General features: G+C 41.7%; 1 protein-coding gene across 3 annotated transcripts; it reads right to left on the minus strand.

Moving 5' to 3' along the window:
• Positions 1 to 75: 75 nt before the first annotated feature.
• Positions 76 to 14,088, minus strand: CLDN12 (claudin 12). 3 transcript variants are annotated; one of them, XM_067562234.1, is made up of 3 exons: positions 13,952 to 14,088; positions 10,568 to 10,635; positions 76 to 3,803 (listed from the first exon to the last, which is right to left on the minus strand). In XM_067562234.1, exon 3 carries the CDS (start codon positions 3,779 to 3,781, stop codon positions 3,044 to 3,046), a length of 738 nt encoding a protein of 245 aa, XP_067418335.1. In that variant the 5' UTR covers positions 3,782 to 3,803; positions 10,568 to 10,635; positions 13,952 to 14,088; the 3' UTR covers positions 76 to 3,043. The 3 variants fall into 3 exon arrangements, with proteins under 3 accessions (XP_067418335.1, XP_067418333.1, XP_067418334.1); XM_067562232.1 differs by lacking the exon at positions 10,568 to 10,635; XM_067562233.1 differs by lacking the exon at positions 10,568 to 10,635 and having other exon boundaries at positions 13,877 to 14,088.
• Between the last annotated feature and the right edge of the window lie 601 nt (positions 14,089 to 14,689).

The raw sequence follows: 14,689 nt of genomic DNA on the forward strand, positions 1-14,689 counted from the left end.
GGCTTTTGTACTTTAAAGCATATGGTGCAATTGTAATTTTTTTTATATAAAAAAAATCTAAAAATAAACCAGAGCTGTATGTGAACACATTTTATTAAAAATACGTATTTTCTGTTTTACATAAAATGAACCCCCACTATAATTAACATTACTGAAAGTCAGACTGGAATTTTACTTGGAAAAATACATCTTTTCATAAACAAAGAAAAATACAGCACAGAACTCAGAATCATTTTCACTTGGGACATATTTTGCAACTCACATTATTAGATAACGGTGCTGTGCTTTTATGAACTAAACAGGATGCAACATAATATCTGAATTGAAACCCGGATTGAAACTCTCTGATCCATAAGCACCACAGTTCATGTCCATCTCAGAATTTTAGCAAGGTACAATTTTCAGAGCAACGTTTTATCAGTTCAACAGCAATTTATACTAATAAGGCCATTAGTGCAGAAAATCAAAGTCAAAATGCAAAACAGTTGCCAAAAACAGAGACTCCACCAATTAAAAAATATAGATATATGGAACACAAAGCCAGATGCATTTGCTTTCAATTGAAAATCCTCTTTACGGTATAAGAGCCCAATCTTGCAAGCACTGAGCATTTTAGAGAAGCTGGGCACCTTCGATTCCTTGTCAAGTAAATGGGAGTTGCAGGCACTCAAATCTCTCCAGAGTGCTCAGCCCCTTGCAGGTTTAGGCTCAAAAAGCAGAAAAGACACTGGCCAGGTCTGAGGAAAGTTTACTGGCAAACTCAGATCTTTCGGAATAAGGCGGCGGAGGCAAGGGGGGGAAGAGAGAGGAGAAGGAGAAGGACTCCAGCCAGGGTTTCCTTTGCTTTAGTACCCCAGACAAAGCAGGTAGCAGCATGCATAGCAGAAAGAAGAAATTACAATTATCTGTAGCAGCACAATGAAAATGACCATAACAAAGCATAGTTCCACTCTGAAAAATAACTGTATAGGAATAGCCCCATGGAGTTCATGTGCTTTATGATGCCATATAGAATGTGCTCTGGTTAAAAGTAAGACTGTATCTTTTCTAACTCCCTGCTCTGCAAACTTAGTCCGGGGTATAAAAGCAAAGATTGAGGCATCCCTTCTCAATGCACTACCACCAGAAATAAAGATCCTGGAAGGGCATTAGTTGCCCTGCGGAATCTTTATCATTAGTGCTAATACATGAAGAAGGAAAGATACCAGATTATGTTTACAAGGCAAGGAATTAGAACCTTCCCTCCCTCCCCCCATTTTTTAAAGTGCAAATTTACTATGGCGTTAATGAAACATGAAACACACAACAAACTCCACAATGCTACCAACACAATGTCACTTTTCAGATTAGAACCACATTTTAAACACTAAAGGATTTGACGTGAGTCAGAAACGTTTGTACTGAGAACGTTACAGGTCAGTGTAAAGTCAGGACTTTCAAATGTGATTAGTGATTTTCACTGCCCAACCTCAGAAACCTTGATTTTTTAGAGGATGAGTGACAGAACTTCATGAAAAAACAGGGCCCTTTAATGTGTCTCAAATAAGGACCTATAATCACTAGTCACCTTTGAAAAAAAGCTTATACATTGACTTATGAAGCTTACAGATGACTAGGGACCTCATTTTAAGGGGATGGAAACATCTCTTCAAAGGGAGCCCAGAAAACAACTTGGATCTAAAAACAGTTGAACAGAGAAGAGATATTGAACACTAAGGCTGGAAAAGTGAAATCCTGATCTGTAAATAAATAAAGATACATCCTGAAAAGCCCGACAACTACTGCTTAAAAAAACTTCCCATTAACATCATCTTTGAAAATACTACATAAGCTTGTTTTCATTAATATATACATAAGACATCCAGAATGGTAAATCTCTCCCCATGGGGTTACAATCTGCTCCCAGAGAGGCATGTTGATAGCCCATTTATAATATAGCAAACAGTGTTTAATATTCTGTAAAATTGCTCCAGTTTTAAGCAATACATTTAAAATCTGGAGGACATGCCTCTCCAGAACGGAATAATGCTAAAGCAGTTTTTATTTTAGGCCTGTTCTACTTGATGATAATCCTTAAATAAAATATTCAAGTTTTAAACCAAAATGTTTACAAGTGGTATTAAAAAAAAAAAAAAAAGAAATCACAAAATGGAGAAATCTAATGAGATTAATCATTTATCCATATCCACTGAATGGAATGAAATTGCACTCAACAAGAGCAGGAAAAAAAATCCCAACCTCTGAGATTTAGACTAGGCCATTGCAATACGATCAAGAATGATTAGACGGACTGATTTTTTTTTTTAAATCTCTGATTTTCACTTTGAGATGAAAGAATAATTTGACACTAGTGCTATATTTGAAGTTCATAAGCAGATGGCTTTTGTTTATGCACAGTGGAAAACAAGGAACAGTGTAGCAGCATTGAATTAGTTTGTCAAATACTGGTTTGAGATCACAAACCAAAATATGTGCAAGGCTTTGTAAGCCCATTTCCTATTCATCCTCCTGCTCCAACTAGCAAATCATATTCTTTAGAGTGTGCCATCCTGCAATGGGAACTGGCCAGCTGGACCATCACCCCATAAAAAGCCCCATTGTTTTTAGCTGGTCAATGCATGCTGGATTGGGTCTTCCTACATGGTTCCTATTGCAGGATCAGGACCTCAGAATATCTCATAAAATCAGTAAAGAGGTTCAAAACCTCTTTGATTTGAATTAGCTGGGGGAGGGGGGATATCAAAGAAGGTCTCTGCAAAAAGATTTTTTGATCAGTAGAATGTCATTACAGCATTAGCAGCAGTCAATTTTTTCCAGAGAAGAGATTGGTCAGAAATACATTAAAAAGTAACAGACTTAAAATATTATGGACCCAATTCACTTTGTTCTTGCACCTTGTATAGTCTGATTTGAGTATATATTACACCCACTTTGCACAGGTGGAAGTAATTAAACATGGGCAAGGCAGCAGAGAATCAGGCCTGCAATTTCCAAGGTTTGAGCCAGAATAACTGTTTGGGTTTCAAAACCTGTTTTGTTTTCTTTAAGAAGCGTGTGTTACAACAGGAATGTCAATTTCAATGGCGGAGAGCCGAGATCGTGCAGAATAGGGTTGGGAGGCATAGCTGTGCATGCTAGATGCATGGGAATATAGAGGCTGCCAGAATGGGGAAGGTAAGGTTTTGCATGCACAATACCAAAGAAATAACAAAACTGAAGTGAAAAACAGGCCTCCTGCACTGGCCATGGTAATATACACTGAAACGTCAAAGGTAAAAACTGGCTCATATTTTTCGTTCAGGTAGTTGTTATAAAAAATCACCCAGATGGATGGCGTGAGACAAATGGCACATGCAAGTAGAAACAACAGACCAGACACAAGGTGGCAGCCTGGGCTATTTACAAGACATTTAGCAAGTTTGATGTTTGGTACATTTGACACAAAGGCCGTGTTACACATGCCGATCAAACAGAGCAGTAGAGCCGAGACAGCAGTTAGCATGCTGCAGGGGAGGGCAAACTGGAGAACCCGTAAATCAAGCTGATCAACTGCTGTGTACCACTCTGTGTCGTATATCACACAGTCTCTGCTTCCATCAAAGCGCGCACACTTAATCCAGAGTCCAGTATAAACGGTCACATTCTTCTCGTTTTTGTTGAACGTGTGCAGTCTCATAAGTCGCCAGTTCGGGAGTAAAACTGCAGCGAAGAGTCCTGCTACCGAGGCTGTGCCGCTGAGGAAGGCCAGTACTGTCGCTGCGTGAACATCTCGGCAGCCCATGTCGGCCCGCGGAAAACACTCCCTGTGATGAAAGGAGATGGGTTTAGAAGGGAAGAGAGTCTCACAAGGAACATTTGAACATAGCAGAAAAGAAACCTCAGGGCCTGCTTTTCTCCATGGCCATACACCTTCTGTGATTGTTTACACTTGTGTAAAGTGGGTGTAAAACACTGCCATTTTGATTCAGTAGCATTTTACACACGCTTTGCACTGGTTGACACAAAGTGTTGACACAAAGAGGAAGGCAACGGAGAGTCAGCCCTCGATAAGTTACTGTCCGTGAATTTTTTCAAGCATTAAGAACAAATGATTAACGCGCCTTCCTTAAAACTCACTTCTTCTGCATCTCAGCGCTAACCCTCCGAACACACAAACAAACCAGAACTCCACAGAACAGACAACTCTTCTGCTTCTACGTGCTTGGTAGAGAGCTGTGCTGCCAAAACAGCGATAACCCCTTCCTATTGAATATCATTGTCATCCCCCTACCTTTAATGGTCTGTCATCAGATTTAGTGTGTAAACTCCACGGGACAGGGGTCTAAGGTAACATTTTCAATAGTGCTTTAGAATCCCATCTTCAAAAATGACTAGGCAATTTGGGGTCCTCAGTTTTTGGGTGCTCAACTTGAGACACCTTAAAGAGGCCTGATATCCCGAAAGTGCTAAGCATCTTCCTTTTAAGGTCTTTCAAGTTTGGCACCCAAGAATCAGCAGACACGTGAAAATTTAGGCCTGTCTCACTGAAAATCAATAGGACTTAGACTCCTAGGTCACTTAAGGACTCTTGAAAATGTTGCACTATGCACACTTATTTAATGCCACATAAATGAAAATTCCTTAGACACCGTGGTGGTATGTGCCATGTAAAATAATGATAAACTGCTTTTCACTACTCCACGTGTTGAAAGTCCATAAAATGTTGATTAATTAAACCACTCAATTGTAATCTAAATGTATTGTTTTTTAAAGTGAGGTTTTGAACACACACACAAAAAAAAAAACCCTCCCATGCTGCAAGGTCCTAGAGCCCAGAAGTCTACACAACAATGAAACAGCCCTGGAGCCTGAGCCTCACGAGTTCGGGTTGGCTGTCACGGGCCAGCCACAGGTGTCTAGTTGCTGTGTAGATATACCCTCACTTATCACAACGGCGACATCGATCCACTCCACACTTGGCTGAGGGTAGGCCACGCCCTCCAAATTTTACTCACAGGAGCACTCTGATGGGAGTTACTAGGAGTACCCCATGAGTAAAACAGGCCAAATGTGACCCTTTCTCTGTACCATAGTTTACTGAACATACACCTCAACCTAAACGATTAGAGCCTCGTCAACTCATTTAAGAGGCCAAGAAATAACATAAGTTTACACCTCTAAATTGGGGAGGCAATTTTAGCTTTACTGTGAGATCAAATGTTGTGCCTTGTGTGGCCTAGATACTTATGTAAAAACCAAAACAAGCTTGTGAAGGGCATATTTGTCAGGCAGCTGTGATAAGACGAGTCCCCTGGAGGCAGGGCATTCTCAAGATAGGTAGCGGTGGGGCCACTGGCTATGGAACTCTCTGCCAGAAGTGATCAGAGAGCACTCAAGATTGACCAGATCAACTCCTAACCCACTTTGTCCCACAGATGCCTTTGCAATAATAGAAACTGAAAAACCCATTAGAGTATTGGGGAGCAGGGAAAGAAAACCCATGAGGACAGAGAGGTTAGGTCACCTATCAACAGCGTCAGATACCTGGATGTTTCCCTTGGATGCTCAAATATCTATTTTTTTCTATAGAAATACTGGTAGATGTAATTATGCCAGTGACCATATGCCCAGTTCTAGTGATGGTTGGGACAATGTGGGTAACTCTGCCTGCTATACCTATTATGTGGACAGATGACATCAGTCTCCAGTTTGTTCCTGGCTGCCTTTATGTCATACTACAAGGCCTATTTATATTGGCTGGCCTATTACTGTTTTGAGTGATTTTTTTTTTTGAATACCAAATATCCCTTTCTGCCCAGCCGTATCTACTTCCTACACCAATGGGGACTTAGATCCCTTTGTTTTGTGGTATGGTTTTCCAGATGGTTATTGAGTTTGTCATGCGCCAGCATTGCTTTAATGTTGTGTGGCTCTGTATCTGGGCTGCTTTTCTTTTAGACTCATTTTATATCATAGTTTTGCAGGGTGCTCAGATGCTTTCTGCATGCGCTTTAAATATTTGCATTTGGTAAGTGCATATCCTTCCCCAAATCCAAAGGAACTCAGAGACCAGGAACAAAGGGAGATAGGTTGTTTCTGGTCCTATTGTGAGCCCATGAAGAAGAAACTAAAACTTTGTAGGGTTTAGCTGGATAGTGGGGTGCATTTTTCTAATGGCAAAAGAGTGGGCATTGTGAGGGAATGATACAGCCAGCACAGCACACACTCCTTTTCTCTTCCTGAGATTCAGATAAACCATCATTTCAACCTATCCAGTATGTTTAAACAGAGAGGATTTGCTATGCTGGCACCTCTTGTGATTAATGGAAAGGCAGATGGTAAACAGGATACAAGTGCTATAACATGAAGCAGTTAATTTTGAACTTATGTTTTAACATCATATTCTGGGTATGCAAGACTTAGGAACAGACCAATTGTATCAAGATCCTGAGAAATGTTTTAAGAAACAGCTAACAATCTCTTTAAAGGATATGTGTATCATATGTTGCTTTAGTACAAATTGCAGCTATCTGTGGACATTACAGAGAACACACATTCTGCAGTAATCACCTCTTATCCATTCATGTTTCTATTCATAGGCTAATGATGATGTTAAAGGAAACTGTGCCACAATAGTTATTTCCAACTCTAATGTGGCCACGATGATACAACACACAAACAGCATGGGTCCTGTAAGGATCTGTCTTGCCTGTAGCACAGTATCCAGATACTATGGTGATGGACTCAAGAAAAAACTATCAGCTAGACTAAATAGATCCCCAGGGTGAAAAGTTCTGATGGGTCTACCAAAATACCCTTCCGACTGCTATTTTTAGTGCAGGTGGTGGAAAATGGGAACAGGAGGATTTCAGCAGCTGAAGGAAGGGTTAGACAGGGAATATGTTCAGAAGAAACGTGGGATATTATGGCATCAGAGATAAGTGACTTAGACCATGTCTACATTTACATGTTTACAGCAACACAGCTGTATTGATACAGCTGTGCCGTTGTAAGAGCATTCAGGTAGCTGTGTTATGCCAACAGGAAAGAGCTCTCCCATCGACCTAATGAAACCCGCTCAACGAGTGGTGGTAGCTATGTTGGCGGGAGAAAATCTCTCGCTGACAGCGCTTTGCACGCGAGCGCTTAATGCTGGCAAAACTTATGTTGCCCGGGGGGGGAGGGGAGGAAAGGAGGGGGAAGGGTTTCACACTCCTGAGTGACAAAACTTTTGCCGACATAAGTACTCATGTAGACATAGCCTAATGGGACTGGTGTAGAGAGAGAGAGAAGTATTTGTAAACTCTCTCCCAATTCCTCTCATCACCCACTGATATGTCCTTCAGGCCTCCCAGCCTAATCCTCATAGTAAAACCTTCCCTACACAGAAATGGATCCAGCTCCCATTGAAATCAATGGAAAGACTTGTATTGACTTCAGTGGGAGCTGGCATAGGCCCTTAAAGATTAACTCAGGGCCCAGCTTCACCTGGGCTGGGTCCTGGCACTGCTTAATTTGACACATAATGGAGTGTGGGGCTCTCCAAATCCCCGAGAACAGAGAGCACTGAGCAGTATCCTCATTGTCTGCTGCAACAGAAAGGACAAAAACTGACCAGTCTTTTGGATGCGATATAAAACTGGACCATGCATTGTCATCTAGGCTCCCACACCACTGTTCACATTTGAAAGGTTGTTAGCTAAAATATGCTGACCAATTTTTCAATGCAGGTAACTATACTTTAGCTTCTTGTGATTTTAACTGAATACAAAAAACTTTCCCTCCCACTCGCCGTCCTAAGTTGTAAGCGTTGCTGTGCACTGCTAAACATGTGCTTCAGGATCCATGGAGCTATACAAGTTCTCATTACTAAATAGGCACTGAGTGTCAGCCCTCCTCTCATCTCTATGGGTGGTCCCTTCTCTACTGTGGGCAGACGCTGAAACTTTCCATTTCGTTCTTCAGATTTTTATACTGCATTCCTCACAACAGTATCTGAGCATCTATCAGCAATGTAATGAGCAACATGACTATCATCTGTCACATGCTACAGTTTGGCAGTTAGAGAAAGGTCTCCAGGATTGTCAGTTTGCATCTTCTCACAGATACTACATCCACGTTTTCAAAACCCTTAACGCAGAAAGAAATTCTAGAATGAAAATGACTTTATTCTTCACGTGATCAAATATTCAAGCAGGAAAAATACTGATTATTGAAAACTCTCAGAGAACTTACTGTCACAGAGTGACTTACCCAAACTTCCCTGAACTGGATTACTCACAGCCTATTCTGGCTCTCCAATGATAGGGGAGTGAAATGGGAAGAAATATGGTCTGTGGTTTAGAACGAGCAGAAATCAAGAGACTTGGGTTCTCATACTGGTTGTAGCGTCAATATGTACTTCGTTACACTAACAATGGCATGGAAAGCAATAGAGGTTGAATCTTTTTTCTCTTTATGGAAGTAAGGCCAAATCACTCTGAGGCCTGGTCTACACCAGAGACTTTTGTCGACCCAGGTCAGCTTTTTGCGCCAACGCAGCGGTGGTGTGTACATACACACGCACACACTCTCTCTCTCTCTCTCACACACACACACACACACCAATCCAATTCCCTTGTTTTTGTGACAAAATAAAACCACCTCGATGAGAGGCGTAGAGCTTTTTGCACCAAACTTTTAGTTAACGCGTCAATGTCATAATGCTTGGTTATGTTGTGGTAACTGGCCTCCAGGAGTTTCCCACCATGCACATTGTCACCTCTCTGGCCATCAGTTTGAACTCCACTGCCCTGCAGCCATCTACCCTTCCCCTTTAAAGTCCCAGGAATTTTTGAAATTCCACTTCCTGCTTGGTTGGCATGGACAGCTCAAATCTCATCTGCCCAGCTGACCATGGTGGCTCCATGCAACAAACACTCTCCCATTTGGAGCACACCAGAGCTTCTGGATCTGATTGGCATATGGGGAGAGGAGGCTATGCAGTCCTAGCTCCGCTTCTGCCAAAGAACATCGATGCATATGGTCAAATTTATCATTTAATGGCAAAGAAGGACTATGAATGGGACATAACCATGGGACTATTTTCCTCATTTAGGTCTAACTTGCCATCAAGGCATCACCAGTGAGCTTTTAATCTGCCAAACACACTTTCAACGGTCATTCAGCATCTGCTCAACCTGTTATTGAGGCGCCCTTGCTGCTATTCAGGTTGCTCATATAAAGCTTCATGAGCCATGGCAGTAAGGGGTAGGCTGGGTCTTCCGGGATCACTATGGGCATTTCAACATCCCCCATTGGAATCTTCTAGTCTGGAAAGAAACTCCCTGCTTGCAGCTTTCTGTACACACCAGTGTTCTTGAAGACGCGTGCGTTATGTACCTTCCCTGACCAACTCGCGTTTATGTCAGTGAAATGCTTACAGTGATCCACAAGCACTTGCAGTACCATAGAGAAGTACCCCTTTCTATTGAAGTACTCCATGGCCAAAATTGGGATTTGCATGTCATCTATCGCCCCACTACAGTTAGAAAATCCCATCGCTGCGAAGCCACACACTTCCAAGACTCTTAGTCCTTTGAAGCAGAATGTGATTAGGGGCTCTGCACGCTTGTGATAACACAGCTGCAACGGTGCACTTCCCGATTCCAAACTGATTAGCGACCGACCAGTAACACTCTGGAATTGCCAACTTCCACACAGCAATTGCCACGTGCTTCTCCACTGAGAGGGCAGCTCTCATTCTGGTGTCCTTGCACCGCAGGGCAGGGGGAAGCTCCACACAGAATTCTGAGCCACTACTCGTCATCCCAGACCTGTATAATGATGTGGTCCCACCACTCAGTACTTGTTTCATGCACCCAAAAGCGGCAGTGCACCATATGCAGGTGCTCTGTGAATGCAAACAGTAATCTGGCATCATTTGTTTGCATGGCACACAGCAGGTCAGGTGCCTCGGATTCCAGTTCTGATTGTGAGCTCATGATATACTGCATGACCAGCCGTGATGTGTTCAGAACATTGACAATAGTGGGACGGCAGTGCAGGATCCATCCTTTCAGATAGAGAGAGTGGGCGCTCAGGAAACTGAGGCCGTTGAAAAATGCCGAGAAACACAGTCGGAAACCCATGGAATGATGGGACGGAAATCACTGCATCAGGGGACGTTGAGCCTGCACCTAGGATGCACTGCGATCCTCTCTGCCTTCCCACAGCTCTTAATGGCACAAAGTGATGAGTTGCACAGTGGGATAGCTGCCCACAGGGCACTGCCATCAATGTCGATGCTAGAGCACCAACTCTGGATGCTGTGTGGACAGGCACAAGCGTAATTACAGCGCTTTTTTATCATTGCTGTACTTAGGTCGACAAAACTTTCTAGTGCAGACAAGGCCAGAGATAAGGAAACACCGGTTACTAAAAATTTCACTTCTCTCCTCCACTTTGTGGGATCAGGCAGTTATCTCTAGTCACACAGACAGCACCAATTTACCCTACCTAGCAAATATTGTTAGGCAGGATGACACTTCAATTGCTAATTCTGCTTAGAGGTGAGCTGCCTGCGTAAGTAGAGATAATACATACTCACCAAAAGGTGTATTCAAATCAAGAGAAACCCTGACAACTCTTGGGAGCAGAAAAGAAGAGCTGTTGAATCTAGGAAAGAGAACATTATGAGGAAAAAATCAATTGCATTTTTACTTCCATGCAACTCCAGTTGCAGCACTAATAGAGACATTCTGAAATGGCTGTAAGCAGTGGAGCGGCAAGCCTGAGCTAAACACATAGCTTATTGTCCAAATTTGCTACCTTCCTGGGGTTTGTCTTTATTGTTAACTTAAATAAAACAACAGACCATAATAGTCAGCCTAAGCTTTCTCCAGCTCCTAGAGGTTTTTCCTATAGGACCACCTATGCCTCTGCCCCTTTCCCTCTTTGTGCCAAGGATATTTAATCTCCCTCCAGACACCTCAGTAGAAGAGGCCCATGTTGCTGGGGAAGATCCTAGGACCCTGTCAGAGAGATGTTCCGATCCTCGATTCTACATTCTTAGTGATAAATACATTTCAAGTGGTTATTTCCGCTCTTGGTTACGAGTTTGAATTTAGCCAGTCGGGGTGAGAGTCATTAAGGACAAGAGAAATCTTAAAGAATACACACAACTTTGTCATACTTGTGGGGATTTCTCCCTTCTCCAAATCCATGGAATTTCTCTGGGTAAAAGGGCATAAATGAGGTGGGAAGAAGAAGGAGAACTGATTTTTCAGAAGAGCAGGTAGAACGTATTGGCTAGTGTGTGGTGTTACTACAGTCCTCCATTCTAGAGGTTCCCCTACTTTTTCATTCCACAGAACACAATAGAAGAGACCCCCCCAAGCGCCCTGCTCTCCCCATTTCTTGGTTCTCAAAGAGTTCTGCAGATCAGGGCTTGAGAACCATTGCTCTACTGAATAGAACATCAGACTTGCAAGTGTTTGTGACTATGTCACAAATGTAGTAGTTGCAGCCTAAAGGTAATGTTTATTTTTGCCATTATAAACTGCGCCTATTAAGCAGCCTCTAGGGAGATGCAGAACAGTTTACTATAAGAACTCGGACAATCTCCTTCCACAAAATCAAAGAAAACCCTCTCTTGCCACCTATGCTGAATCCAATGGATAAGGTGACTAGCTAGCAAGTGTGAAAATTTGGGACGGGGTGGGGGCTAATGGTACTTATATAAGAAAAAGGCCCAAATATCAGGACTGTCCCTATAAAATTGGGGATATGGGGTCACCCTACCAACAGACCCCACTCACACGCAGACAAAGAAAGATCCCCCTATTAAAATGTCTGGGTAAGCGGACAGACCTTGCAGTGTGCTCTTATGGTCCCCAAAGTTAGGTATTGTTGAACTAAAAGGAGAAAGTGAATTTCAGAGCCTAAGGCCCTCTACTATACACTTGACTTCATCATGCCCTGGACACAGAAATCCAGAGATTATCAGCTCCAGCTTCCCATTTGATTTCAAGTGCCAGGTTAAAAAAAATTTAAAAAAAACACACAAAGAGAGAGACAAATATGAGGGTATGTATGACCCAAACTATAAAGGGCTACAAAGACCAAAATCAACACATGCCAGAGAAAAAGTACTGGAAGCCAGTGCAACCTACAGAAACCACCTATTAAACCCCATGAAACCAAAAACACTGAGCAGGTGGGTAGCTGCATCTATACTTGCTCGAGTTTCTAAGTAATCTTCAAAGCATCGCTCTAAGTAGAGCAGTAATCCAACCTGGAGGTGACAAAGGCATGTGTAGGTTGCTATAATGAAGTCCAAAACCATAAGAAAGGATCACAAGCTCTCATAATAATCACACTTACACAGTGCTTTAAAAATGTACATGACTCTCCATCAGTGGATGAATGACATCAAACCCTTAACAGACCCTTACTTCAAAATGGACTTAGTCTGGGGGCACCAGCAGGTACAATACTACTCACAGCTACAGAGCATTCTGCTTTATCCTAAATGATAGAGACTATTCTTCCTGGAGTTGAAGATCTTGAGTTCTAACCTCACTAATCAATATATGGTCTAGGCAGCACCTGTGTTCAACAATTAGGCACAATTGTTGGACTTGAACAGGCATTCAGCCCAGCTGCTCAAGAGCTAGCTTTCAATTATGGGGAAGAGGAACATGAAAAGTATTAGCTAGAAGTACTGCATCCCATTAGATGGAATGTCAGGCCTGCTAAACTGTGGGATCAAAGTCATCCTTTAGTCTGTCTGACACACAGAAGCTGTAAGCCCTAACACACTACATATAACAGAGATTTACTCTTCACTCATATTTGAAAGATACATATTTTGGAGCCGAAGATCCTCAGCATTGCTGATCAAGCAATGGATACAATTATTCATTGCTTATATTTAGTGAATAAGCATTAATCAACAGAGTATTTGGTAAACTCTCCAGTTGGGCGAATGTTTAAAATAAAAAAAAAATGTATTCAATATATAATAGCATTTTTATAAGATACATTATCAAATGAGTTTTATACAACCAGCTCTATTCCCAAGTTCTATCTCCATATTCATTCACCCAGAAAGTCTGCATGTTCTTAGTGGGTAGAATAAATTATGCCTATGCAGCTACCGAATTGCCAGAAGAGGAAAATTCACAACTACACATCCCCAATTTTTGCAAAAGCCTATAAACAAGTCACATCTAGAGAAGTGTAATATAACATAGGTCACAGATTTATAGAGGCCTCAAATTAGTGGGTTTCAGGAATATTCTACAATGTTTTCAAAAGATTGTGTCAAGTGCAATTATTATATTAATTGATCTACAAAGTACATCGAGTTATGGTTAAGAATACAGCAAGCACACTAATTCTCTAACCCAGAGACCTTTCAGTGAATGCTAGAATATATTACAGGGATGATATTTAACAATCACAGATATAATCTCATTTACCAAAACAATTTATTCTACAAACCAAAAGTCAATGAGACTAAGAAGCCTAAAATCCTATAATCTAGCAATGCTGACAGCCCACGCTAAATTAGAGCATATTGCAGAACATATATCAAGTGCCTCTTGTGACTAATGAAAAGATGAAGGAACTGTTGTTAAATAGCCTATAACCAACCCCTACAAATGGCAGCACTGTGTGGGTTAGAATGTGAATCAGGACATCATTATTATCAAAACAACTTCAGTCTGATTTTTAACACCCCTCCTTCCCCCCCGCATTTTAATTGCCTTTGAACATGAACATCCGATAATAAGGAAAGAGCCCAGTTCTCTCAGGAAATCTAGGCAACTAAGCTCTCATTTCATGCTATAGGGATAGATAAAAAGTCTGCGTCTCTGCCCCCAGAAGATATGCAATCATGGATTTTCACTACCTGTAAACACTGAAATCCACCCGATCCCGAACAGAAAAGGCTAAAAAACAAGATTACTCATCACACATCGCATACCGCCTTTCCCCGCACGCAGCTCGTTCTTTGCACACGCTAAGGAGCGCCGGGCGTTGTTGCTCGCTATTACTCCTTTTTCTCAGTCTTCCAGGAAGTCGCCATGAACTTTTCCAGAAATGCTCAAAGGCTTCTGGGATTGTAGTCCTGCTTCTCCCGGATGTATCATTTATCCCGGTTTCCAAGACTACAACTCCCAGGATTCCCTCTTGGAAATATTTCCTCTGCATCAATCTTTAAAATCTGCTCCTACAACCTCTTCCTGCTATGCCACTGTGGCGTAATGGGGTAAGCCTTACAATCACCATCTTTTGCTAATGGCCAAGGACGGTAACTGTCTATCTCAGAGCTAAAACAGAACATATTTGTAAGCAAAATTTATATAAATAACTGTAAATTCTTCTCAGTCATCCGAGTTTTTTCATTTTCACCAACCCCCAAAATAATTAAAAAAAAAAAAAAAAAAGCATGAGTCTGGTCTCCCAAAATTACAAGATTGTCTTAAAAATGAAATTTAAAATAATAATAAATGTTGGGCTTTTTTATTTGCCTTGTGCCTTTGTCCCAAAGGCTCATGTTTTCAAGCATTCCACCACAACCACGGGAGGCTAGAAACTTACTTTAAAAAAAAAAATTGAAAACTGAGATTCTCATATAATCCCATGACTCCAGAAACTGGTGCTTAAAACAACCATACCAACCACAAATATCACAAAACTCATAGTAAAATCAGCAGCATTG

The sequence above is a fragment of the Emydura macquarii genome, unplaced genomic scaffold (assembly GCF_026122565.2).
Source record: "Emydura macquarii macquarii isolate MOO-44397 ecotype Brisbane River unplaced genomic scaffold, CSIRO-AGI_Emac_v2 contig_2422, whole genome shotgun sequence".
In the NCBI taxonomy this organism is placed as follows: domain Eukaryota; kingdom Metazoa; phylum Chordata; order Testudines; family Chelidae; genus Emydura; species Emydura macquarii.

Excerpts from the sequence above, each read along its gene's own strand:
- CLDN12 (XM_067562232.1), bottom strand. The coding sequence starts at position 3,781 with ATGGGCTGCCGAGATGTTCACGCAGCGACAGTACTGGCCTTCCTCAGC.